Below are 24,371 nucleotides of genomic sequence, written 5' to 3' on the forward strand. Positions count from 1 at the left end.
ATAAACAAATACCATACAATTAGCCGCCTTTGCCAACCAAACAACAAAAGACAAAAAGCAGATTTAGTTTTTTCCATCTTAATGTGCATTAGTGTCCAACATCAAAAGATTGGCCAAAACGTTAGCAATAATCGACTGTAAAATCATATACAGTATAGCTGGGAATGTGCCTGGCTTCTACAGTTCACTAAAAATGCATTGCAGATTGAAATGCCGGTTTTCCTTTTTGGAAGTCCCTTTTTGTTTTCTGTAGTCTTTCACCAGCATGGTTTGCGTTGTGTGTGAACAATGGCTCTGTGCTGGAGTAGCAGAGCTTTAATGGGTGTAACTGAATGGCCTGGTGATGCTGAGGCTGATGGTACTTGTATGCTAATCGCACGGCCCTTATTATGTTAATGCCCCCCATTACAGAACCACATCTTTAACACACACATGCTAATGCTGCAAACTGCATTCTGGGAGCTTCCGTTCCTTGAGGCGAAACAGAATCCTGTAAAAGAACTGCTCTGTTAATGCTAAGCACTGAGTATCTGATAATGTGTGTGTGTGTTTTAAACTGGGGCTCAGTTGATCTCTCCCATTCAAGCTCTGTGTGTTCAGTATGGTGGCACCCATTCCTGGCTGTATAGTGCTGGGCATGTAGATCACACTGCACGTGGGTAACGGTTTATTAACAGGAGTAATTGCACACCCGTGCTCCTTTACGAAGTGAAACTGTTTTATAGGACGGTGCCATCCTTTACACACTCCTTGTACAAACACTGCATCACTGTGTAAACAACATGGTGAAGCAATATTGTTACTAACTGTAGTCGTTTGCATTTCCTGCTGGGTTTTTTTTTTCCTTTTGTTTTTATGGATACTCTGTGAAACGCACAGGATGTAAAGGAATTTAATTTATTTCAGCAAAAGAAACAAGCCTCCCTTCACCTTTTTAACCTTACGTCTGATTGTTTAGAAATGTATCTTATTTCTAATATTGTTTCAGCCCTGAGATTGTGTGAGATGCTATATATTGTATCTGCATGTTTACATCTGGATTCTATTGAGACAGGTATTCCAAATCTATATTTCATTTATGAATTCTAAAGTCATGTTAATGTCTGCAATGTTCTCAAAGGTGTTTCACTGGGATTTTTTAACATTTTTTATTCATCCTTTTGAGACAATTTTAGACACGACTTTTTGATCTATGGTATATCTAATTTATGGGTTTATATATTAAAAAAGAACATTTCATAAAATCTATTCTGCAGTGTTCAATTCATGTGCAGCCCCATTGTTTTGTAAAGCACTGTTTGGCCCTGTGGGAGGAGTGGGGTCCAAGGGCATGCTTGGGTTTGTGAGCCAGAGGGAGAGAGATCTTTTCATCTTTTAGAATGGAATCTGCATCTGTAAGGGATGATTCTAAAAATAAATCTAAGTTTGCGTATCCCTATTTTGTTTTTGGTATTTTGTCATACCCCCCCCATGTCCCTATTCCTTAGTTTAAGTAGATCAATGCTCCGCTGCAAGATCAATACTCCTATTCAGGTCCACTGGCCATGGCGCATGACTGTAACACAACTAAAAAAAGAAATGTATCCGAGAAATTGACAATGCTTTCAAACAGGACAAGCTGGATCCACGCATTCCCCTGATTGCGACACTCTGCTCCTTGTTGTGGAAAACAGGAACACATGGAACTGATCGGAACGAGGAGGCTGGGGCCAATATGTTTGTCCCTGTCCTTATCAGACTGCCCTTGTCTCTCTGACCAGGTGTAGGCAGCAGGATAGACGACCCTATTGTCTTCCAGCATTTGCTGTCTTGTCAAGGGCTGAGTCTGCAGAGAAAGCCGCATTGCCCCTGCGACATCTGCTCTCCCCTCCACAGTGTATCGTCCCTGTGTGGAGCGGTGCTATCTTACAGATAAGCAATCACAGAGAAAGGTTCAGCACAAGCTGGCTTGGAACGATAAGAGCGGGCCTGATCCCCCTTTCACACGCTCTTGATGCTGTATCTCCATGAAGTTTGATAACTCACACTGCCTGGCAGCAACCAGTACAGAGATAAGAAGCATGCTTAAATCACACCCGTGTTGTTTGTAAATTATGTGCGGTTCTCTATTACAATCAGGGTTAGTTAATCTTACACCTCTCTGTGCTCGCTACATTACAGATTTCAATATAACCCCGTTGTACTTTTAGTTCCTGCAGGCTCTTCGCAGCTCAGACTACTTGTATACAAATACAGAGTGCAGCTAATTATTTGTGATTCTTTTAACATTTTATTCAGTTTAATTAGAGCAGTTTTGCCAAGATGTGAAGGCAGGTCTCCCAGGATGAGTGCCTACAGTGCCACCTATGACCCTGATGAGAAGCCCTCTAACTAGAGGCTGGAATACTTGGATTCACATCACAGAAGACACATCTGCACTCCTCCAAGCTCCCGTGCAAGTCTGTTTCCGTGCGAGGCTGGTGTTTGTGTGCAGAATAGCTGGTTGCAAATGAGGGGTGCCAATCTTCCCATCAGCCAGGCCTACAAAACATTTACAGGTTCGCAGGGAGAGGAACGGCGTGGCGAGATCGCGCACAGATGTGCTGAGCTTTAGATTATCAGCACCTTCGCTTCAGAAGTAACTTTCTCTTTTTAATCTGATCTGTGTTTGTCTGCTTGCGTCTGTGCGTTTTTTATTTTCACCATTTGGGAATGCATGTTTCTGGAACTAAGATCTGCTGTGTTGGCTTCTGCATTGTCCTCAGGTTAAAGATTTGTATCTGTTACGATGTATTCAAGCAATCAATACCAGTCTTGCACGGGTACTATTTCTTGCTTCTTTGAGATCTGGCTGATTGCTGGAAACCTGGCCTGCATGCTGACTTCAAATGACCTGCAGAGCACAATGTTAATTCTCTTGCTGCAGCACATTCTGTTTTCTGAGCTGCCATCCAGTAGATACCACTTGATTTCTAGGTGATTTTGCCCCTGGCCCATCATTAATACAAAATCCCAGTCACACAAGGAATTGAGAGTCTTTTAATACCTGGAAGCAGTACAGTGTGTACAACTAAGCACTGCCCATCATTTTCAAGCTTTAGTAAATGTGGATGATCCTGCTTTTGTGCACTGATTACCAAGGTAGACAGACGACCCCTCAAAAAGTATTTCAAAAACAGCTGAGGGACGGGGAGGCAGCGTGGTCTAGTGGTTAGAGCTGAGAGGCAGCGTGGTCTAGTGGTTAGAGCTGAGAGGCAGCGTGGTCTAGTGGTTAGAGCTGAGAGGCAGCGTGGTCTAGTGGTTAGAGCTGAGAGGCAGCGTGGTCTAGTGGTTAGAGCTGAGAGGCAGCGTGGTCTAGTGGTTAGAGCTGAGAGGCAGCGTGGTCTAGTGGTTAGAGCTGATGGCTGGGAGGCAGTGTTGTCTAGTGGTTAGAGACGGGAAGGAAATTGTGTCTATGCAAATCCAAATATAATAAAGTAGAGCACTTGAAAGGAGATGCAGGTATTGCACCACATCTCTTATTAAAATAATTGGCGAGAATGAGGAAGAACCAAGCCAACTAGTGCTCAGTTTCTAACTATATTACTGGTTAATGTGCAACCTGAATCCCCAAATGCAACAATGCCCTCTATCATGTGCTTTAGAGAACAAAGCCCAGCGGATATATTCTTAATCAGTGTTCTACTGATACAAGCTGCATAGTTAAACAAAGGGGTCCAAAGTAAACACTGAATATGAACAGGTACTTTGTATTACCAGTGAGGGGAGTTCCGCCAGTCACAGCGGGAGAGCCAAAGAATTATCCTCTTCCAATTTGCACACCTGTACCTTGTGTTTCACTGGCATTCAATGCCACTTTGTTATCTCTAAACATTTTGAAACATGATTATAATGGTGGTTACGACAGTTAACAGTCTGCAGGTTTGTCAGCACTAACATCAACTGGTTTAAAAGGCTCCTGGTCACAAGAAGCATTTGAGAAATGCCTTGTGAGTGTTTAATGGATCTCCTCCTAGAGGCTGATGAATTAATGATAGCAACATCTGCATATGACCCATACTGCCCTCTCCACTACAGCGCTGGCTTCTCAGTGTTAAGATGTTCTTCTTTGAACCATTTGCTTTGTGGTTCAAGTTCAGCCCTGGCTTCTCCGTTCAATTCAATGGGCTGAGACAGCAATTCATGTGTTTTGCAGCCTGTAATGTGCTCCCTCGTTTAAGCAGTCAGACTCTTGTTTACAGTAAAGCAGATTTACTGTGCTGTCTGGTTAGGCATTGCTGCTTCTGCTGCAGGATTCAGTACAGACTTGAGACTGAGCACATTACAGACAGGTAGTCTTCCATTTCAGCGAGGCCCCTTGTGCAAACACACATAAACACAGCCTGCCGGAAACGTGTTGCTATGTCTCTGATAAGCTATCCTGCTGGGAAAAGAATTGCAAAATAAGTAAATTTAAAAAAGCGATAGAGACCACCCCCCCTCCTCCCTTCAGAGCTGATCAGGTAACCAGCCGTGCTCCTTGGGTCACACACAATGCAGTCCTGGGACAGTGGAGCTGCCCGCGTCTTCAGGCGAGCCCCCTCGCCCCTCGGCCTCACGTTTCTAATGATACTCTGAGAAAGTGCAGAAACATGCAGGGTCACCTGAGACTGAGGGGGAGTCCAGGGGCCCTGTCATCACGGCACATTTCTCACACTGCAATTTATTGCTTTTCTCTTTTTTAGTGTGGTGGGGGGCTGGAATGGATTTCTCCTGGATGACCCTCGGTGGGAATGATTGACCCCCACCCTCCCTTCCCCTCCTTTCTCCTTTTCTTTTTTATCTACTTTCTTTACTTTTCCAGTGTTACTTTTTCAATGGAATTGTTCTTATATGCAACAATTAATAACAATGTATGATATATCATGCACAAAGAAATGAGCACTATTACATTAGTTTAATAGAACAAACTAATCCATAATGCATACAAAATTGATTTTTTTTCTTCTCTTTTTTTCTTTCCATCTTCTTCCCATGACCTCCTGGCTGCTAGCAGTGTTGTAATTACAAGGCACTCCTAGACAATGGGAAATAGGTAGGGAATTAGGATACATAATTAAAATGAAAAGATTAGCAGGGAACTTTCACAGGCAGTACTGCACAACACAAAGCAATTGCATACAACAGTCAGCTGTGTGTTCAAACAACAGAGGGCTCGGGTGAAAGAGCCTTGCTAGGAAATACTGGGTTTAATCCCCATTTCTTAGCAGGGACTGTTTGAGAGAATACGCCACAAAGGTGATCAGCTGAATTGGCATGGCAATTTCAGGTCAAAGTAGAACAGAGGCTTTAATCCTTCCATTTGCCTCGATTGGTGCTGTGTAGCTGAACTACACTTCCAGCTCCGCTCCAGCCCATTTTGTTGACAGTACTCCATTAGACACCTCATTAATTTCAGAGCACAATGCTCTGAGTGCCGCTGGTATCAAGGCGAGGCCAGTTCTGTTATTGACACACCAGTGCCGGAGTGAAAGCTGTTCTGCTGGGATATCCAAAGCCTGAGGCCCAGTGCAGGCAGACTGACTGCCCCCCCACCCCCTCTCTCTCCCTCTCCCCCTCTCTCTCTCTCCCTCTCCCCCTCTCTTTCAGGTAATTGATGGGAAGGTATTATCTCTCTAATTGTCAAATAAATCCTCTGCTTCCTCCGGGCAATGCGTTTAAACAAAACAGGAACCAGGGATTAGAGGAGACACGATGGGCACAAATCCGGCTGTGTGACTCACTTCAGTGCTGGGGCTCGCTGTCTCCCCCCCCCCCCCCCCCCCCCCCGGGTACCCTGAGGTGCTCCAGCAATGCCACCCTCGGCCCTGCAGCACAGTGCCTTTCAATTTACATCACCTATATGTACCAATGTATATATTTTGTGCACATTCCTTGATTCTCTATGAAGTGTTTTTGTATCATAAACACCATATAATTGGTCTGCATCTATGTAGCTGCAGAAATCCTTCCCAAAGCACCAAACGTATTACTAAAGCCTTGCTTTGTTACTGCATTTTCTCTGCACTGCTACTGCCGTTCACATGCACTGTAGGCGGTGTATAAGTGACCCCAGTAGTATAGAAACTATACCTGATTTTAGCAGCACTGCTGTGGTATGATAGTAGTAACTTTGCAGGTCAAATCAAAGACAGCTTCAACTACTCAATGATCGTGAGAGAAGTGAATGCAGAGTTCCTGTAAATGCTGACTTCATCGCTCATACCCTTTCACAAAGCCCCCCCGGAAAGGAGAGGGTTCTATCTGTGAGTGACTGCGCACAGAGAAAGTACAGCAAGATAAACGCTGGCTCTGTCACCGCACATTATCTCACTGTCGGAGCGCTTTCCTTCTCTCCCATCTGCCCGCTCTTAGCACACGGAGGCATTAATCGCATGTGTTGGGCATTAGCAGCCAGCTTCTGATAAATTGCCGTATCGACAGCTATTACCAGCACTGACCAGCTGTTTCAGGCTCCAGTTTCAGTGCACTCCCCCCAGCTCTCCCCCCTCTCTCTATTCTCCACAACAGTACAAACAGGAGCATTTTAATGCCGACTTCTCATTGACTCTCACTATATTCTTATTTACTATTTCACACAGTCAACAACAAACTAAATGTTTTGGCACTTTCATTTTTATTTCTTAAAAACTTGTTTTACAAACTGGGGACGTCTCCACAACGTCGCTTTCTCAGGAGTTACTATCTTTGTGGAGACATTTTCTCAAATTGTGTTCGCAAATTGATAGTAATACCTGTCCACAGACACCGACACACACACAATCTGTACCTTCCTGTTGTGGGTCAAGAAGGAAAGGTGATGGAAGTGGCACTGTAGGGGTCGCACACTCAGTTCCATACTTGGGCAGGTTGTGAGCGGATGTGATGGTCTTGCTAGCGATTGCTGCCTAACTTGCTAATGCTGATGATCATTAAGGGGGATGCTCATTTTGTTTTGGCAGGGCTGCATAAATCCTATTCATATTTGGCCCCAGAGCTGCCTAGCTGCAGAACTGGCCAGTAGCACTTTGCTGTGCTGGAATAACCTTGGAAAATGGGCACAGTTCCATAAGCAGATTTCCTTCTTCTGAAAGACTAAAACGAGAGAAAACCTACAGGCACAGCGGAGTGAGGGACAGTCTTTGAAGTTTCACAAGGGTTCAGTAAAATGCACTGGATTGTGTTATTGTTTCTTTGCAGCTTGTTCCCAGACCCTGACTGCTCCGCATGGCGATGCGTGTCGTCCACAGTTCTCTCTTAATCTCGGCTTGCTGGGATGCATTGGTCACACATGCTTGAAAGGTGACTCGGTTTGCGCTTGCTGGATACAGTGGATTTACATCTTTCTTTTAAAAACGTATAGTTTCATATCTTGTTGCAGCTATGAAAATGGATCGCCTCTCAACCTCCCCCCTGTGTAAAACGATTACGAGGATATCTGTGTGAAATCGACAGACTAGCTTCAAGCAGCAGAAAGACACCAGAATTCAATGTGTACTGTGGAACCCACAACTCTGGGCAGCTTATCAGACAGTGACCACTGGGTGGGTATATGCCAACATCAGAATTATTGTTCAGTTTAGGTATCATGATTAAGGTCTTGTAATAGTAAAACAAACAATGAAGTGCTTATACTGCCAGTGTGACAGCTGAAACCAGCCTTAAACTGTGTGTGTGCATAAGGGGGGGCTTCCTTCAAGAGCTGCTGCTGTCAGCTTCGAGCAACACAGGGTCTGCCAGAGGAATTACTGTGTTCACTAGGAACATGTTATCCCTCGGATCAGTTCCACTCCCAGGCACACAATGTCAGCCTGTGTGTGAGTAAGGATGAGAGCGATTCATTTCACTCACACACTTTTTATTTTATTCATTTGTGCTACCCAGGACCCCCCTCCCTCCCTAATCTACTTTCTATTTTCAGTGACGAGCGGGTTTTTGTGAGACCTCTGTTCCACCATCACCCCCAAAACTCTGGCTTCACCTGCGCCCTGCTTCATAGTTAAGCAGATCCAAGCTTCTTCTCAAACTGGGAAATGACTGTCTTTATTTAACCTTATTTTAAACAAAGAAAGCCTATAGAAATAAAACTTAGTGCCACAAATGAATTAGTTAGAGGGGGGCCAGACCTGCTCCTTCCACATGGAACTGCAACCTAGGTCTTCCTGTGCTCTGACAGAGAACGTCAGGGACAGCAACATGCTTCAGGGATGGAAACTCCCATTGCATAGCAGTTTGATCCATGCCTGTTTTTTAAATATGATTTTAATAAGACACACCTGAGCTTGTTACCCATACACTGGGGATAATAAAGCTTGTAGTGAAACCCGGAATGGATGAAGCCACAACAGGCTTATTTCCACCCCTGTGCTTCACTAAAGCTCTCCAGTGAAGCTGCAGGTAGGGTGCAGTGCATTCAGTCTGCAGTGTAGTTAGAAGTGCAGATCAGCTGGTTTTGCAGTGACCTCAAACACAGTTTCGATTCTTTACTGTGCGTCTCTGAGGAGCTTCAGGAAGCAGCTGTTGTTTGTGGTACAGTCTAGGTACTTGCACCCAGGAATGGCTGTGAATTGAGTGTTTGAGCAGCTGAGAAGAAGGTGGTGTGTAATGTATAATGAAGCAAGGACTCACAGCAACAATGGTACGGTGTACATGGATCACTCTCTGCTGAATCAATGTCATACAGAGAAAACGAAGGTGCTGAGAAAAGGGTGCGTATTCTGGGAAATATGCGAAATACGGACACAATATGAAGTTTTAGACTGCATCAAGTAGAGGATTATGAAATGTAAACTTAAAATCACCTTCTCTCTCTCCCCTCCTCATCCCTTTTGTATCCCTAAAACCACAAAAATTAGTAATGCTTTGCCTTTTCCCAGAATGCCGATAATCCTGTTATCGAGTTCTCACAGACAAAGAGCCCCTTCAGTCTGTGTGCTGCTAAAGAAACACTGCAAGGCACAGAGGGGCTAGTGGGTGCATCTGTGTTACTACCAGCTGGTAGTTTCACACGTCGGACCCTGTCCTGTCTGACTATTCCCACTGCGAAAACTCAAAACATGAAACAGCATTGGATATCATCCCAGGGAAATGTCAACCAGCCCGTGCAATTACAGTACTGCCATGATTCAACAAAGAGCAGGGCTCAATCTCACCTCCTGCACACTCCAGCAATCAGCACTGACATCCAGGACAAAGTAAACACATGGCTCAAATGCACTGGCACCTTTTCACCTCCAGGGGGCAAGCATGTTACTGGGTTCTCCATCCTTGTGAAATGCTTTGAGACGTGAAAGGCACTATATATATAAAATGTGCACATATTCCACTATTCTAGATTATCAAAGCTCTCCAAGCCAATCCAAAAAATCCGTTCAAGACCTTGACTTCACGCAAGGTGATTCCCAAGGATGTTCTCCTGATTCGGGCCGGGGTCATGCAAACTGCTGTATGTGTCACCATCATAGAAAGCTCTCAGCACTGCTGTCAGCTGCAGAGATGTGAAATTAGCTGTTAAAACAGGATCCGTGTGCCTCTTCAAGGAAAGTGATGTGACAGAAGTCATAATAGATGTATGGATGAGGTTTCACAACGAAGTTATTTTAATTTGAACAAGACACCTCTCACATTTTCTTCCCAGTGTTTTTCTTTCTTTTTTGGCGGGGGTGGGATGGGAAGAGATTATGTAAAGAAAATTGCTTCCTGAGGAAATGTCTACAATCCTGGCAGCTTCCTAGAGCGACTGTTATGCTAATCTGTGTGTTTAATGTTGGGGACTCTGTTGAAATCCAGCATGAAACTGAAGAGCAGCGGGCAGGAAGCAGGGCACACTGCATTCATTCAAAGCCAGCCTCTATGGGCTCTGCTGCAGCTTTATGTTTTTATATTGCGCCATCGTAAGCCCAGCTGAGAGGAAGAACCTTGTTTTTTCGGCCAAGGATACTCATAGTCTGTGGCTGAGCTGCCTTTCAAACCCTGGATCTGTTGGTTCTTAGTCCCCTGGTGTAACCACTCCGACTCCATTGAAGCACCTATATAAACTTCAGTGCATTTGCTTCATTCCTTTCTAAAAGGCATGCCTTTCTGGGCCAGCAGATCACAAGTGCATTGGCACAGCCCTCTTGGATTATAACTAATAATAATGTATTTACTCAGTAATCATGTCTGCATGTGATTCACCTAATCCACGAACACAATGACAAATACATGTCAAAATGACCCAGTCAATGGCAATTACCTGTGTCAGAACTGTGCAGTATAACTTAGAGAGGAATCCATAGAATACTTGACCGATAACCACACTAACCAACCATCACTAGTTCATTTAGTGCACACTTCCCGATTAACCATTGAAATTCAATTTGTTTCCAGTACTTTTTACAGGGTATTCAGGTCATGTGAATAGGGTATTAGGTGACGGGAATAGAAGACAGGCTCCTTCTAAATGTAACTGATAACAGTGCGTCTGTGTGCTAGATCTTACTGAGCAAGAGGTTTCATGAAAGATCTACAGGTAAACTGCAGGACGTCAATCTGCCACGTAGATACCTTTACAAAGAGTCACCAGAGAATTTCCCATGTCACTGGTGCTATCTACCCTTATATTAAGGTAATAAATAAATGACTCCATGCTTGCTTTGTGTCACTCCTCAATCAGATTCCAGGTCACACGTTTCAGCTCTAATGGGTTTCGTTGGACATTAATTGGGATTTCTTGCGACATTACTCGTTGGAATGAACTTGGGTGTCATTTCTACAGTCTGGACTCTGCAGCGTTTTCACCTCGCTGCTTTCGGATCTGGCTAGGTCAGGCATTCCCGAGATTAACGTTTCCTTTCAAAGCCACTCTGGCAGCGCTGCCTTTGCAAAGGAGGACAGACTGGGGTGGAAGCCTTTCATTCCTTTGTAGATCCATTCATCCAATTATTCTTCTCCATCCGCCATCAAATGCTGAGTTTAATAAAGACATCCTGCTGGCTGCCTTCTCTCCAGCAGGAGTTATGCAGTGCCAGGCAAGAACATTTCAAATGAACATGGGAGAAATAATCACCAGTATGGTACACGCATACAATGTAGTGTCCTGCCCCAAAATTAGATTGAGTTTAATGGGCTTCAAACACACATTGGACCCCAGATCCCTTTAAAATCAATAAAACATCCCATGGAAGCCTCATTGTGAAAAAAAAGCGTCCATAAGCCAGCAAGGTAATGCCAACACGCGCCACCACATGTTCAGACCAGCGTAGATTGCGGGCAGGCTTGTGTGACAGCTTTCCTCCAGTTCACTCACTGGCTCTTATGAACAGGATTAGTACACTGTACAAATTCCAAACCTCAACCAGATGGTCCAGTCCCATGGTCAGTCAATCGGCCTGCTCTCCCCATCCCTCCAAAAGTCTTTGATCCACCCAGGGAAGGTAAAGGAGGATGCACTCATTCATTCTTTCATCCATTTATGAATTCCTTCCACCAATCATCTGTTCACTCAGTTTTCTTGTTCTTTAGTTTGCTTAAGCTTCTTAAGTGACTTTTTAGCAGCAGGGGTGGCATCCGATTGTGTGTGAGTGAATATGGCTAGGCTGGGGAAGTTAAGCAAACTGTAGCAAAGTAACAGACTGTGCATGCACCTGAACTGTCAAGGATCAGCTGCACTTTTATTGCAGAAAATGAGCTGGGGAAGTGGTTAATTACGGGTACAGCAGGAACTCTTAGGAGTCGTGCATTTTTTTTTAGTACTTTCGCGTTACCTCCACTATTCTGCACACAATCATTATTATACATCATGCAGGTTTTATAGGAGACTGGCTCTCTCCTGATTAGCAAGCCTGCTCAAACAAACCCTGCCTGTCAGAGTGTGCTGATATTCAGGCTGGATCTCAGCTCTCCTGCGTGCTGCTCCAATACTGGGCAAGTCGAGAGCTTGTGCTGTTAGTACTGTGTGTAAGTGTAAGAGTGGAGGGTCTGAGTGCACAGCACTGCCTGTGTTACACAGCGAGACACAGGGCCAGAGCACTCTATGATCACTAAGCCTATGATCCTGTGATAAGTGTACACCGTTTTTTCCTTAACCCTGTTATTGAGTTCAAACTAACAATACCGATAATGACGGGCTTCGATGTATGTTTCCTACAACAGCGGCTTAGCGTTAATTAGTACAATATTATGCATTTCAACAGCACTGAGACAAGATGAGCTTAGCTGACACGGGGTAGTGACTGAGTCCACCTGCAAGGGTTATCATAGTAATGTATGCTCTTATTATAGCTGTAATTATTATTAATTTACTTTGAAGAGACAGCGAACCTAGTCTACAGTATGACTGACACACATTTCACCAGGGAGCGAGTTCTTGAAAACAGTGAAGGTACATCAATAGTTTTGTGACAGCGTGGTAATAGGTTTTAATCTGCACACTGGGAGTGTAATTAAAAGTGTTTTTAGCTTCTTTTATTAGACCCACAGTTTTATGCTCCACAAAGCTACAAAGGACAACGTCAATGTGATCACATAGCGGAGGGGAGCACTTTGCTTTGCGCTGTGAAACGCAAGCAAGTGGACTGGGCTTCAGTCTGTCAGCACGGATTATTGGGGGGAGAGCATGGCAGGGCAGGGTGTTGTGAATTAGGTGCAGTTGGTGGTTTAATTGTATCTTCTGGATTGGTACGTGGAGGTGCTGAAACAAGCACACCGATTAGTTTCATTGCTCTACAAACACAGAGCCCTCGGATCTCAATGAGGCCATTGTTAGGGCTCTGGAAGCAGTGCAGCCTAGTGTTATATGCAAGAGGAGTCCTGTTTCCATCTCTTGCCAGATTTACAGTGGGGTTCACAGTTTCATACCCCATGCCTGGAGTGCAGTGCTGTTTGTAGCACTCCAGGTAAGTGAGGTATGCCCTGGCCCCCTGTCTGAACAGGTGCTGCACTTAGCTGTTTGCTCACATGTTGCTCAATTTATCCTTGACCAGAGGAGGGCAGAGAGAATGTGTCCATCTGTCAGTAGAATCCGAAGTAGTAATGCTGAGGAATTTGCAGATCATGGGGGAAGGGGGAGAGCCAGGGAAACTTTCTCTGCTGGGTAATTTGAACCGTGGAACCACCTGCACCAACAGAGCTGCTCTATAAAATACTTTTTTTTTTTTTTACTGCGGCTAGAGAAAAGTTTGTGATAATCCCCATTCGAGCTACATAAGTAGGGAAGCGATTATGTGTGAAAATACCCAGATCAGCAGGCAAAAGATTACTGTTGGGTGAACTAACACTTAATGTTTAACCCCTTCTGCTCAGAAATCTATTTTCCATGCATAAGCAGTTTTCCTTTATCTAACCATTAGACCACACTGCCCCCAGTCCCTCAGCTCTAACCACTCAACCACACTGCCCCCCAGTCCCTCAGCTCTAACCACACTGCCTCCCAATCTCTCAGCTCTAAACCACACTGCCTCCCAGTCCCTCAGCTCTAACCACACTGCCCCCCAGTCCCTCAGCTCTAACCACTCAACCACACTGCCCCCAGTCCCTCAGCTCTAATCACACTGCCTCCCAATCCCTCAGCTCTAACCACACTGCCTCCCAGTCCCTCAGCTCTAAACCACACTGCCTCCCAGTCTCTCAGCTCTAAACCACACTGCCCCCCAGTCCCTCAGCTCTAAACCACACTGCCCCCCAGTCCCTCAGCTCTAACCACACTGCCCCCCAGTCCCTCAGCTCTAAACCACACTGCCTCCCAGTCCCTCAGCTCTAAACCACACTGCCCCCCAGTCCCTCAGTTCTAGACCACACTGCCTCCCAGTCCCTCAGCTCTAATCACACCGTCTCCCAGTGCATTAGCTCCTAATCACTTACTTGTCCAAAGCCCAGAGCTAATTGAACGCACTGGCTTCCAACTTTATAGCTGGGTTCTTAAGTGACAAGAGCTTTCAAGCATCTCTAGTCTGGATAAACTGAGTGAGTTTATCTGTTCTAGAAATACACTAATCTCCCTCTCTGTGCAAAGCTGTCAAATAGGGGATGTTATAGAAGAGGAGTTGACATCTCTTTAGTGTTCTCTGGGTCTCATGCTGGTATCATCACCCCTTCAGCATGAAGGGGGGCGCACAGCGTAGGTATGCAGGCATGCAGGTGTTTACATTAGCACTGGGAATCTGCCTTGATCTACGTTCCACCCTCCCTCTCTTTCACCTTCTCCCTCTCCCTCTCCAAACAACCGCGGTGTTGAAAATCATTCACAAGTGTACTGGCATCCGCCTTGCCCCGTCAATCATTAATCTCCCCTTGAGCGTTCACACACTCCTTACATTCACAGAAACCCTCGCTCGAGTACAACTGCTTTCAGAGGGAGCAGGCATGTTAAACAATAATCAAATCGTTATTCTTTAACTAGACACACACAGACACACACACACACGTAGACACACTGCTCCCAGTCTCTCATCTCTAAACACTAGATCACACTGCTCCCACTGCGTATAGGAGAGTAGAGGGCGGCAATCTGACCCTGGCCCCTCCCCCTCCCAAGATACGGTTTTGGTCCTGAATGAAGCGCTGTGGCGTGGTGTGATCCCGTCTGCCTCCATTTCTGACAATAACCTCTTAATTGCAGAGCTGGAGATCTGAATGGAGTCCCCCCTCCCCCTGATCTCTTATTATCACCACTCTCATCTGCTCTCAGTCCTGCTACAGACCCTCCAAGAGCTCAGCCCCTCATCCTGACCCTGCACTCCCAGTGTAAACACAGGGCCCTCTCACTCTCCTCTTAGCAGACCTGTCATTGGTTGATTAATGGGGGCAGAGCTCCTCAAAACACAAGCTGCTACCTGCTGTCCTGACGCTGTCAAGGTAACTCATACAGAGACAGTCTCCCCTTAATTTTAAAGAATGTAATAGTGAGATTTGCAGCAATACTCAAAAGGTAGTCAGACTCTTCCAGGCCCTATCAGTCACTATTTACTACAAATATCCCAGCAGTCCCTTTCAGTGGGATTGTCCAACGTCTCCCCCACACCTAGAAAAGTTTAAGTACAATTCATAGAACTAAGGAGTTTGTTTCAAGGACTTAAAAGTTTAAAAGAAATGATTATCCACAAAAAACAACAACCTGCTGCAGATAGGAGCAGTCCAATTCCCATTCTTGTATCGTAAACTGTTTCAGAGAACAGGGTGAAAGCTTTGCATTTGCTCTAAAGCTGAATTCTAGGGGAGTATGAGCAGACAGCTTCAGTCAGTCCTGCTCAGTGAATGGAGTTTCTTTCTCAATCTGTCAAGAGATTTGAAGCAATTTACTGGCAATAAACAAAAGTGGTTATATTGTCTGAATTGCTTGCTCCCCGGAGGCACTGATCAGGTAGTGTGTCTGGCTGGACTGATCCTGGCAGACCCCCCACCCCCAGGAAGAGCTCTTGGCGGGGTATCAGGAAACTTTGAGCTACTAGCAATGTTTCCACAAATAAATCTTAAAAACGATGAACACCAGGCACAGTGGGTTGGCATTTCAGTCACGCAAAAAAAAACCAAAAACACACTTCTAGAATTAAACAGAAAACAATAGCGGCAGAATCTTAAACTAACACATTACTGCACCAAAACCTGCGCTTGATATGCAAAACACATGTACTATGTGCAAACAGACACACACAATAGATCAGAAATGCATAACCTTGATTTAGCAATGGAAGTGTTTTCACCTTTGCAGATCAAGATCTGTACAGGCACCTGCTGGCTGATAAAAAAAATTGTTTCTGCGTTTGTGTTTTTTCTTGGGCTGAAGTCACTGCAGATTTTACTGTGAGGTCTCTGTGCATTGCACCCCCTCTCTACTGACACCCCTGAATAGACACAGTCGCTCACGATCACACAAGGTTAACAATGCCCCCCTACTGAGGCGTAACGAAGGTCTCTCGTTCTGTGGGGAGGAGTTACAGCTAGTGTTTCAGTAGGGGGCAGCGCTTTCCAGAAATGCATTCAGACCAATTTCTGCTACTTTTTGCAAAACTAAAAAAAAAGTTTTGTACTACTGTACTGAACTACTTAAAAGAAAAACAAAAAAATTAACTTCAGGAATTTATACCAAAAAAAAAAAAAAGCCAAATAATTTAGGAAAAATAACTTGGGGACACACAAACACTGTTTAGAAGTAAATTACACTTTTAAAAAGTAGCTAGCTGCACTTAAAGTACTTTCTTTACAATCCATATTCCCTTACTGTACTGTATACATCTTTCTATACTATAGATGCAACATCTTACATCTGTAACCCTTTCTGTATGGGGTGGTTATATAAAATAAGACCATTGAGAAGAGAACATGCTGGCAGTTCTGGAAAACAGTGAGACCAGTGTACTGTGGCTCCCCCTAGTGTACGCCCCCCTTCTTCCACTCTATTAATGAGTTGATTCACAGCTCTGTGGAGCAGCTAGAGAAGCAGTGCAGTTTTTATAAACCTTGGCGCCTGGGAGGAAGCAAGGTTCCAGTCCTGCAGTGGCTCTCGCTCCCTGTCTGGCCAGCCTCTGAATTTGGAGACACAGGCACCTCCCCCTTAGTGGAAATAGATGTTATCCGAGAAGGGAGAGAAAGTGCTTCTTTTATTTTTATTTTTTATGAATGGAACTTGTCGCAGTGCCAGCACATTGGAACACACAGTTCTTTTGTTCAGCTGAGCGTAATAAAAAATAAACAGGCAGGAGATGTACGACTCATTTAAAGAAAATACGCAAAAACTCGTATTTTTGAATGAGCAAGTTTCAACCCCCCAGCCCCAGTGTATTTTTTCTTTTTAATTATTTGGATTATGAACTTATTTTTGTAAGTTTTACTGCAGATTTATTAGCAATAACTGTGGGTTTGGGTGCTAGGGAAATCAAACTATAAGAAGAAAATAATCTGGTAAAATAAGCTACAAGCAACCCTGTGCACTACTTTTTTTTTTTTTTTAAACAAAGTGGTTTGTGGCACCACGGGCAAACACACACCAAGGGAATCAAACCCACTTAGCAGGGGTCTCTGACCATCCCCTTGCCCAAGACAGATCGGTGTATGGCCATGCTCCTGCTGGCACAAGCTAGCGACAGTACAGGACTCAGAAACACAGCCATTCTCCACTAAGAGTCTGGCTGTCTACACTAAATCATAAACCATGAATCACATGAAAACACCAGATTACAGAACTTGCCAGTACACTTTTTTTTAGTTTGTTGCCAAATTGGAGAACTGCATTAACTAGGTATGTTTTCTTGAAATTAAAACACGATTTGTAATACGCTAGTATGCACAGTTGACAGTGTCTCTGATGGGGTAAGTGTCTTCTGATTTTGGGAGACAGAAGAGCTCTTCTTGCCCACCCAAAATACTCACAAGACAGACAGAACTTTATCCAGTACCAGTGCGCCATCTGCTGTCCGACTGTATAAGAGAACAGAAAGGCTACCCTACCACATCTTAAAAAAAAACTAGAGAAAAAAGGAAACTAAAAAATTGAAAGCACTATTTTGCATTGGTGGTACACAGCAAGTTTTAATCAGCATACAGGTGCCTCATACTGTTTTCTTCCTGAAAACACGTACAGATCATATTCAAAGTCTATAACTGCAAACTTCCAATGTAACAATCTTGCCACTGGCACGTACAGATTCTGATTCTACCATTCACTATTATAAAGACAGCTGTGAGAAACGGCCAACGGAAGCCAGTCCTGTTGCAAACTCATTTTACACACAGGTGAGTTTTAACTGATATTTTTATAAAATAAAACTATCAAAACTGAAATCAGATTTATTTAAAATGCACTGTGGTGCCAGAGTAATTCTCCGTCTAACTATGGTAAATATGTTTTGTCTCAATGATTTATTGATGTTACCTACAGGTATGGAAATAGGACACTTCTATCAGCAGTTTCACCCATTCCTGGTTTTACTACAAGCTTGATTAGCCTCAGTGTATATATATAGGTAACAAGCTCAAGGGGTCTTAAACTCCTAGTAAAACCAGGAATGGATCAAACTGCAAAGCAATGGGAGTCTTATTTCCATCCCTGATGTATACATTTCTATCCAAGCTTATCCATGTGTGCCATCATTACTGTACACGGCCAGTAAAGGATGCAAACACAGGATCTGCACACTAAAGTAACACAGAGATGCACAATAGTTACACTTTTAAATGCAGAGACAAAAGCAAAATGAAGAATTACCAACAGCTTTTTCTCTAAAAACAAAACTATGAACACAGAACTGTTAATCACTGCTTGGCAGTCAAGGATACAGCTGACTTAAAGCTGCCTTAGCTTACTCACAACAGCTAGCATGTACTGTACATGTAGGGTGACTGGAGAAAACACTTCAAACATGGAGGATTCATTCAATTATCAACCAAACAAGGAAAGCGGATTTAGAGACAAGCGAGCTTAATCCAATTTGAAATAAATTGATCCAAATTTCATATTAAAAAAAAAAAAAAAGTTTAAATTCAGCCATATGAATAAAAAAAACATCTCAAATAGGTAAAGAGCATGTGTTTAATTTCAGTAATTGTATCACGTGTAGTTTTGGAAAAGGTGTTCCTCAGATCCAAGATACAATTCCGATGTTCCATGAAGCAAAAATGACAAGGATTTATAGTTTGTACTGTATAGCCAAAGACAGGTGGTGCTATAATGCGCAAAACATTAATAATAATATTGTTCACACTGCAATGCTTCATACTACAGCTATGGACAAAATTTTTGCATCACCCTATAGTATTAACAAATTTCGCTTCATAAAGTCGAATGAAACCTGCTGAATAACGGCACGTTAACTTTTTGAATTGCACGCCGCTTTGTAGTTTTCTATATACTTAACGAATGTGAGATTTACAAATCGAACATGAAATGCTGTACTACTATGATGGCTTTTGGTAGACTAGCCATATCACTCTGTACTTCCTTTCGATTACATGATGTTCATAGAGTTTTTTTTTTTTTTTCTCAAATTGTCTCAATCCTAAAATTCGAAGCGATGCAAAACTTTTGGCCAGATTTGTACGAACCTAACAAATCATCCCCTGTGCCAAACATGCTTCCTTCTCCTTTTTCTTGTAAAGACAGACCATATGTATAAAACAATTCAATGAGCACTGTGACACAAGCGCCACTTCACAAACTAGTCCACAACTTAAAACACAGAATTAATAAAACCCAGGGATTCTCTGGTTTAAAATGGAGCTTAATCTGAGCCAACGTCCAAGCGCTCTGAAGCTCGCCCGTTTGAGAATTAAAAAAAAAAAAAAGGAAGCAGTGCTCTCTCTAAAACCGGGGGGAGGAGGAGGAGGAACGCTGGGCGCGTTTTCAGGGGTACTGCTGGTTGTAGCCCCCATAGCCCCTGTATTCATCCTGCCGTGGTTGGAAATCTGGAAAGAACTGGCGCTCCGCTGGTGGGGCGGCTGCCTGGCGAACGAAGGAGGCTGCCTGGCGAACGAAGGAAGCAGCCTGTTTCTTCCCTGTCACGCTGTCAACAAAGAACATTCTTCTGTTCAGCAATCACACCCGACATCCCAAACCCAGACCCCTTAATACCCAACAGCATTCTGCTGCAAAGTGTGGCTACAGCCAAGTAAGTTTACGTAAGAGAGGAAGCTAAACAACATGCTTGGCAACCCTTTCCATACACACTCCATCTCTCTCTCTGTGTGACGTGTGTCCTATTTTAACAGACAGAAACACTTGAGACTCACAACATGCCTGGTTAGATGTTTGATCTTCATATTCTTGACAGACACATCTGAATGATCTCAGTGGCAGAACTGGATCAAATGAATAGACCCCACGTGTTGGGTGACTTTGGGGTGTTTTTTTGCACACACAAAATGCTCAACAATGATGCTGAAAAGCGAATGCAATGGACATTATGAATAAAGATCCCTGAACAGCACTCACTTGTTCTTGTGTTTGGAGCCGCTGATGTGTGCCTGGTATTGCTCTACGGAGTTCAGCTCAATGTTACACACTGAGCACGGGTAGCCTTTCACTGTGGAAGCTGCGAAGAGAAGAACACAAACACTGCTCTGTAAATGCCAGTGCATGCCTATTTCATTGATTAAAACCCCACAAAACCACGCGCCTGTATGAGCAGCACCGTGCGGATAAACATGCTGCTGCTTTGGCTTGTGTCAAAGATAGTAGTAGATTTTATTTATTTATTTGTAACGCTGGCTTGCATGTGTTACACACCAGCGCATTCCTAAGGACAGCAGGACTGTTTGTGTGAGCTGCTTACCAGGTGCAGAGGAGGGCCCATAGTGCTCCATGAGCTTCACCTTGGTCATCTGCTTTTTGTGCTTCTTGCCCACGTAGTGCTGCTTGGACATCAGCGGGTTGTTGAAGGAGGCATGGCAGATGGAGCAGAACTTCTCGGGGTCACTGCCCGCGGAAACGTCTGGGGGCGCATTCACAGGCGAGGGCTTTTTCGGGACGGTCTTCGACTGGGGGTACACTAAAAGGGTAGGGGGTAGGGTAGAAACATTGTAACTCTTATAAAGAAGTAATTTGAACAAAAGGCAGACAGATATCAAAAAAGCAGTGCCACCCCCCACTCCCTCACCTTTTTCAGGGATGCCCTGTTCTTTCAGCTTAAGGTTTTTGGAGTGAACCTTGCCTTGGTAGTGGGACTGAGCCACTACAGGGGAAGAGAACTTCATGTTACAAACTGGGCAGGCCTTCATTCGATCCTCCTCCCCATTACTGCTATCCTGAAGAAAAACAAAACACACACTGTACTTTAAAACAGGGTCCTTTATGTGATATACATTCACCCGATATCCAAACATCCTACTTCCTGTCCCATTCTCTACTGTTTGTGCTCAGACCTTCATTATTTTCCATGCTTACTAACAACCTAATTCCAGCAGGAACTCCTTTAGAAAAAGAAAGGGGAAATGTATTACTGTTGCACTGCGATTATTATTATTATTAGTTTATTTAGCAGATGCCTTTATCCAAGGCGACTTACAAAGACTAGCGCTCCACTGTACACTCAAATTTTACTTTACAAAATGAACAACCTTTAAAAATGTGTGTCAGTGGGAAATTTTAGAACCAAATGTGCAGTGGAAACAGAGCCATATCTTACATTGTCAGGCGATGGTGGTTTGAACTTCTTCCCCACAGGTTCCTCATCCTTGTGGATACTCATGTATCTGCGCACTTTATTTGCATGTTTCATACTCTACAGAGAGAGAAAGTGTAGACTAAGGGGGTATCTTGTATGTAAATAAATAAACACGTTCACTTCGCTGCTCATGCAGCGAGAGGGGTATTGCTGCAGAACAAAGGCACCCACAGGGTAGTGCTGTGTGCGTAATAGACATCATCATTAGGTTGATAAAATGTAGGTACTAAAGGCTTGTTTTACAACAATAACCTAACCCTAGACTCAAGGCTAGTGGGGTATTGTGGTAGCGTGGTAGGGGTGTTGAGGGTCAATGAAGCACTACGTAAACTACGAGTTGGCCACGCAGCACTACCCTGTGGGAGACTTCACTCTGCAGCTATACACTCTTACAGCAATATCCCCGTCTGTCACTGTGTGCACAATCGCACCACATTTAGCGTCCTATTTTACAATGCATATGTTGCTAAGTGCCACAAGTAATGAACCGCTCATTCACTTTTTATGCATTAGACAATTTAATTAATAGGAGACCAATTATTATATTTATTTACTTTCCCCTAATTTGGAATGCCCAGTGTTTTTTTTTCCTCACCGCAGCGAGTCCCCACACAGCACAGACATTCTGAGAGCGTCCTCCAGTCTCACAAGCCTAAAGCCAGGATTGCTTTTACACCGAGCAATCCAGAGCAGAGGTGGGCGGGGCTACCGATCCCGGAGAACAGAGATCAGCCCTGCCTCTTATCCACTCTGAATGTGCTCTGTGACTGGCCAGCAATGAGGAGAAGCAATCCGTGCCGGTTTCCCACCCTGAGATTGTCAGAGGCAATACGACGCCCAGCAAATTCTGGCTTCTTTGCACAGCCCGGACACGAACTGGAGCTGTCCATGCTGTGCGACTCATCCTGCGCTCCCAGCGGCAGTGCTTTAACTGGGTGAGCCACTCGGGGACCCTCAGATATATCTGTTTTAAATGAGTAAGTTGTTACCTGATAATGTGCAAGTTTCTGTGACTCTGAGATGAGAACAGCGCTGCACACTTTGCAATGCGAGTCAGAGAAGATGTCACTGTTTTCTCTGATCATTTTGTTCACTGCAAGGGAAAAACAGCAGATCTGTTAAATCTGCATTATTTATTTACTTAAAAAAAAAAAAAAACATTTTCTAACTGTTCCCTTGTACGGTGGTCTTGCCAAACGGTGTCCAGAATTCCACCTTAACTTCAGCTGGTTATTTTCTAGTTAACAATCCTAACAACTTTTCGCTGGTTTCACAGACCCTGATTAGCACTAGTCCTGGCCTACCCAGTGTACCCAATTTGGGTAAATTAAACCAGGATTAGTGTTAATCTGGGTCTGTGAAACCAGCCAATAAAGTCCTGAATTACTTTTGTTGAGCTGAAGGAGGAACTCCTTTATTGAGTACACATTAACAGGACCAAAAAAATGCTAAAGCAGCTCAGATACTGTAAAGCTCGGAATGGCTTGAACAGCTACAGTAGGCAAGAGCCACACAGGTGTACTGAAAGTGTTTACACCTGGAGTATAGTGCTCTGTTATAGTGCTTCCACTACATCACAGCTGGCTGACATCCAGTACTTAATATGACACTGTTGGACGGGCTGTCCAAGACCAGACTGGCTTCTCTCTTTTGTTCTTGTGTCAGTTTAATTTCCTTGCTGCAGAAGAGGCCAGCTATTTATCTGTTAAATTAAATTAGCCAATGGCAGGTTAGGCAAGCCTGTGTCATCTTCGTTTCGCGTGCCTGTTTTTCAAAGTTTTTATGAAGTATTCACTGTTGTGCCCAGGCACCCATCTAGAGCACAGCAGTAGTATTGCACAGAACATAATCGAAGCAAATGTATTTCAACAAAACGACCTGTTACAGTGCAATCAAAAGAAAAACAAACAAACCCAGCTATTTTTAAAAGTCATCAAGCTGAGAGGGGGTATCTTGTGTGTAAATAAATAAACACGTTCACCTCGCTGCTCATGCAGCGAGAGGGGTATTGCTGCAGAACAAAGGCACCCACAGGGTACTGCTGCGTGCGTAATAGACATCATCATTAGGTTGATAAAATGTAGGTACTAAAGGCTTGTTTTACAACAATAACCTAACCCTAGACTCAAGGCTAGTGGGGTATTGTGGTAGCGTGGTAGGGGTGTTGAGGGTCAATGAAGCACTACGTAAACTACGAGTTGGCCACGCAGCACTGCTCTGTGGGAGACTTCGCTCTGCAGCTATACACTCTTACAGCAATATCTCCGTCTGTCACTGTGTGCACAATCGCACCACGTTTAGCGTCCTATTTTACAATGCATATGTTGCTGTTGTTTTCAGTCATGGTAGTGCAACTTCTCGAACTCCACAGACTTCACACAAACCGTTTTAAAATTGTTGAAGTGTAATTAAAAACTCGTGGGGATATACCAGCAGCTTTGTCCCTGCAACAAGCAGCGTCTCGTGCTCATTAAAATGATACCCTATACACTCAATACAGGGGCGCCTGGATATGCGGTGTGTTTGTTTTTCATTGCCACAACGAATTGCAAAAGCGACGTTAATCTCAATTATCTCAGGCATCTACAAACTCTCAAAATTGCAACCCCCCTCCCCTATCCTGTCCTGCCGACCTTGGCACTGTGCATCTAACACACACCGAAGCATCGCCGCGGTTCATTCATTTACAGCAGCATCACATCTGTGCGCACACACGAGAAGACACAAACAGCGTCTCCCTGCTGGCGACGCGGACCCATAGCTCTGTCTATGAGACCACTGTCAAACTACCCAGTCCCTGCACCGCACACACCGCGCCTAAACCGCCTTACCCGCCGCAGCCCCTTTCGGTAAAGACACCGCTCCGTTTTGTTCTTCGTCCTCCATCTTTCCAAACGCAGTCAACGCAACAGAGCAGAAGCCGAGGACGACAAACTATCGCGAGAGCTCCGAATGAAGAACGGGACGGGGGCATGCGCGACTGGGTGACCATGGAAACCGAGGCCTGCTTGGGAGGCGTATAAGTACAAATATTTTGTATTATATTTAGTGGACCGTTTATGAAAAATACGCAAAGTACAATACACAAACAAGACAGAGATAGCGCTAGCGCCTTTTCCTTAACCCTCACTTTATCATTTTCAGAAATTCTTCATTGCTGTTGGCATGACATACTTATCTGCCCAAATACTATCAGTATCACATTGCACAAGTTAATACGATAACAATAACTTGCGAGTAACT

The 24,371-nt window shown here is 44.2% G+C and overlaps 1 protein-coding gene across 2 annotated transcripts; it reads right to left on the reverse strand.

The window, feature by feature from the left end:
• Positions 1–4,896: 4,896 nt before the first annotated feature.
• LOC121296924 (zinc finger protein 346-like) lies at positions 4,897–24,065 on the reverse strand. Of its 2 annotated transcripts, none has more exons than XM_041222842.1 (7): positions 23,960–24,065; positions 22,118–22,221; positions 21,090–21,185; positions 20,562–20,709; positions 20,238–20,453; positions 19,898–19,997; positions 4,897–5,035 (listed from the first exon to the last, which is right to left on the reverse strand). In XM_041222842.1, the coding sequence occupies exons 1-7, from the start codon at positions 24,012–24,014 to the stop codon at positions 5,023–5,025; spliced, it is 732 nt and encodes a 243-aa protein (XP_041078776.1). In that variant the 5' UTR covers positions 24,015–24,065; the 3' UTR covers positions 4,897–5,022. The 2 variants fall into 2 exon arrangements, with proteins under 2 accessions (XP_041078776.1, XP_041078775.1); XM_041222841.1 differs by lacking the exon at positions 4,897–5,035 and adding an exon at positions 18,482–19,469.
• Positions 24,066–24,371: the final 306 nt, after the last annotated feature.

Source organism: Polyodon spathula, chromosome 22, assembly GCF_017654505.1.
Source record: "Polyodon spathula isolate WHYD16114869_AA chromosome 22, ASM1765450v1, whole genome shotgun sequence".
In the NCBI taxonomy this organism is placed as follows: domain Eukaryota; kingdom Metazoa; phylum Chordata; class Actinopteri; order Acipenseriformes; family Polyodontidae; genus Polyodon; species Polyodon spathula.